Below are 3,631 nucleotides of genomic sequence, written 5' to 3' on the forward strand. Positions count from 1 at the left end.
TAGCGATACAAGATTTGAAGGAGCATATGACTGTCACAGTTGCACAAATCCCATCCATGAATTGTGAGTCTGCTAAAGGCAATCTCCAAGCTAATAAAATAAAAGGGCACTTTGATCCTAAGGCTTTCATACTGCTTGATAAATCTGGTTACGACTTCTCCAATCCATCAAGACTAGAGAACTCAAAGAGGAAGTCACTGGTGAAAAGATACATGGGCTCAATGAGTCCCAACTAAAGTTGAGAAAGCATGCACTACGTCGCCGCTCCAAAGTTTGGGTTGGGATTCAGTTTGGTAGAGCCTCTTCGAATTTCATCTAAGAGAAGCAAAGAGAGAGCTTCATCATAATACACCTCGGTAGATGAGATGAAGGAAGTTAAGGGCAAGAAAATAAAACAACGTACGTCAGTGTTTGATCGCATTGGAGGCTCAACCCCTCGGGTCTCGGTGTTTGAAAGGCTAAGTCACAAAGGTGAACGTGTATCTTCCAATCATCTAAAGGAAGTTTCCACTACCTCAAAGACCTCCATCTTTTGTCTCTTGGGAACCACAAGTAAGTCACCATCCAGAAAGATACTAGAAAAACATAAGGATCACGTCCATGAGGGGCGGGATCATTTTGAAGTTGTTGCTGACAAAGAAATCTGTAGTGCTTTCCCATCACGTATGAAGAAGAAGTCTATTTTGTCAATATCCACAGATGGTCCACTGAAGGTGTGAAGGAGAACCATTGTTTACACTTGCCAGCCTCGTAAAGAAGCAAAGAAAGAGAAAGAAGCCATGTCGACCATCCAAGGAAGTCAAAGAGAAAGTCAGACTTTGTGGAAACATCTTATCACAAAACTATGGAAGATAGCCCATGCCTTAATGTTGATGATGGAGTACATGAGGCTCCCCCTCAACTAGAAGTTGGCGGGCAATCAACTGTGGATGAGCTTAAGGAACTCAATTTAGGCTCACCTTCATTAGTGCGCTTCTTACGCCTCAGAAAGAGGAGGAATACTCCAAGTTATTGACCGAGTACAAAGATGTCTTCGCATAGTCGTATAAAGAAATGCCCGGTCTTAGTCCTAAGGTAGCTATTCATCATTTAGGGATCAAAAGTGGAGCACTCCCTATGAAGCAGTCACAACGCATGTTTCAACCCGAGCTTGTATCACAAATTGAAGTCGAAGTCAAAAAGCTCATCTTGGCGGATTTATTCGAGAGGTGAAGTACCTATCATGGATATCGAATATTGTATCTGTCAAGAAGAAGAATGGTCAAATACGTGTTTGTGTTGACTTTCGAGACCTAAACAAGGCATGTCTAAAAGATGACTTCCCGCTACCAATTATTGAACTCATGTTTGATGCTACAACAGGGCATGAAGCTATGTCATTCATGGATGGGTCCTCCGAATACAATCAAATCAGAATGTCTCCAAAAGATGAAGAGTGTACTGCTTTCCGATCTCTAAAAGGGATATATTGCTACAAAGTGATGCCCTTCGGTCTGAAGAATGCTGGTGCCACCTACCAACGCGCGATGCAAAATATTTTGACGACATGCTTCATAGCAGGGTTAAATGCTACGTCGATGACTTGGTGGTGAAGACGAAGAGTAGGCTTTACCACCTTGAAGACCTTAGAATTGTTTTTGAAAGGTTAAGAAAATTCGACCTGAAGATGAATCCACTCAAGTGCATTTGGAGTTACCTCAGGAAAGTTTCTTAGCTTAATTGTGCGTCATCGTGGAATTGAAGTTGATCTTGCAAAGATTAACGCCATTCAGAAAATGCCCAAGCAAAGAACTTGAGGGAACTTCGAAGTCTCCAAGGAAACTTAGCATTCATCTGGAGGTTCATCTCTAATCTATCCGGACGATGTCAACCCTTCAATCATCTATTGAGGAAGGATATCCCTTTTCATTGGGATTAGTCATGTCAAAATGCTTTTGAAAGCATTAAAACATACTTGCTGAATCCACCTGTGTTAGGGGCGCCAATGCTTGGGAAGCCATTGATACTCTACATTGCGGCACATGAACGTTCACTTGGAGCACTACTTGCTCAAGAGAATGAGGAAGGAAAGGAACAAGCCTTGTACTACCTTAGTCGAACTCTGATAGGAGCTGAGTTGAACTATGCGCCTGTTGAGAAAATATGGTTAGCGTTACTTTACGCAATAAAGAAGCTAAGGCATTATTTTGAAGCATACACCATCAAACTCATCTCTCGAGCAGATCCCGTAAAGTTTGTAATGACTCAACTTGTTCTTTCTGGATGCCTAGCAAGATGGTCCATATTGTTTAACCAATATGAGATCACATACACACCTCAAAAAGATGTGAAAGGACAAGCACTAGACAATTTTCTGGCTTATCACTCTCTTCCAGCGGAATGGGAGCTTTCGGGTGAGTTTCAAGATGAAGACGTTTTGTTCATCAAAGAATTGCCACCATGGACAATGTTCTTTGATGGATCTGCACGTCGTAACGGTGCGGGGGCAGGTGTTGTGTTGATCTCTTCAGAAAGACAAGTCTTTCCATTCTCCTTTGTTTTAGGTGAAACATGCTCCAACAATGCCGCAGAGTACCAAACTTGATCGTCGATTCGAAATAGCATTAGAAATGAAGATTCTACAGTTGGAGATCTACGACGACTCTAAGCTGATCATCAATCAACTTTTGGGGAGTTACGAGGTAAAGAAGGAAGATCTATTGCCATATCATCAATATGCTTCTTGTTTACTTGAAAATTTCGACCAAGTGTTCTTAAACCACGTCCCAAGAGAAAAAAATCACGAGGCTGATGCTTTGGCTAACTTGTCCACGACGATGGCACTTGGAGAGAATGCATCAACAAACGTATATGTGTGTCATCGATGGGTTATTCCTAGACTTCTGGATCTTCAAATCAACGTAAGCCAATTCTGTTCGAGTGATTGAAGAAGAAGATTGGAGGCAACCACTGATAGAGTACCTTGAACATGGAAAGTTACCTGAAGATCCGTGACAAAGAACAGACATCAAACGAAGAGTACCACGATTCATCTTCTATAAGGGGACATTGTTTCACCGATCTTTTGAAGGACTATTCTTGAGATGTCTTGACAAAGAAGAAGCCCACCAAGCGATGGAGGAAGCACATTCTGGCTCATGTGGAGCACAATAATCTAGTTCCAAGCTCCATTTCTGCATCAAGAAGATGGGCTACTACTGGACGACAATGGTGAAGGATTGCATGGATCATGCCAAAAGATGTCAAGCGTGTCAATTTCATGACAACTACATCCACCAACCTCCAGAGCCTCTTCATCCAACTGTAGCTTCATGGCCTTTTGATGCATGGGGACTTGACGTTGTTGGACCATTTCCAAAGTCATCAAAGGGAAAGATGTACATATTGGTCGCTACAGACTACTTCTCTAAATGGGCTGAAGATGTTCCACTCATGGAGGTGAAAAAGGAAACTGTTGTCGATTTTATCAAGTCATATATAATTCTTAGGTACGCCATACCAAGATACATAATCACTGATAATGGAAACTCCATTTGACAACAAGCTCGTGAAGAGTCTATGCGAGAAGTTCGATTTCAAACAACATAAGTCTTCAATTTATAATGCACCCGCCAACGACCTTGCTGAAGCT

The 3,631-nt window shown here is 42.0% G+C and overlaps 1 protein-coding gene across 1 annotated transcript; it reads left to right on the forward strand.

The window, feature by feature from the left end:
* The first annotated feature begins 1,984 nt into the window (after positions 1 to 1,984).
* On the forward strand, positions 1,985 to 2,927 carry LOC109241029. The gene is made up of 2 exons (XM_019407737.1): positions 1,985 to 2,485; positions 2,544 to 2,927. Exons 1-2 carry the CDS (start codon positions 1,985 to 1,987, stop codon positions 2,925 to 2,927), a joined length of 885 nt encoding a protein of 294 aa, XP_019263282.1.
* The last annotated feature ends 704 nt before the right edge of the window (positions 2,928 to 3,631 follow it).

The sequence above is a fragment of the Nicotiana attenuata genome, unplaced genomic scaffold, assembly GCF_001879085.1.
Source record: "Nicotiana attenuata strain UT unplaced genomic scaffold, NIATTr2, whole genome shotgun sequence".
Classification (NCBI taxonomy): Eukaryota; Viridiplantae; Streptophyta; class Magnoliopsida; order Solanales; family Solanaceae; genus Nicotiana; species Nicotiana attenuata.

Bases quoted from the DNA above. Each gene is read 5' to 3' on its own strand.
- LOC109241029 (XM_019407737.1), top strand. From the start codon at position 1,985: ATGCTTGGGAAGCCATTGATACTCTACATTGCGGCACATGAACGTTCA. The intron at 2,486-2,543 runs GCAGGTGTTGTG...CCTTTGTTTTAG, and splicing joins CACGTCGTAACGGTGCGGGG to GTGAAACATGCTCCAACAAT.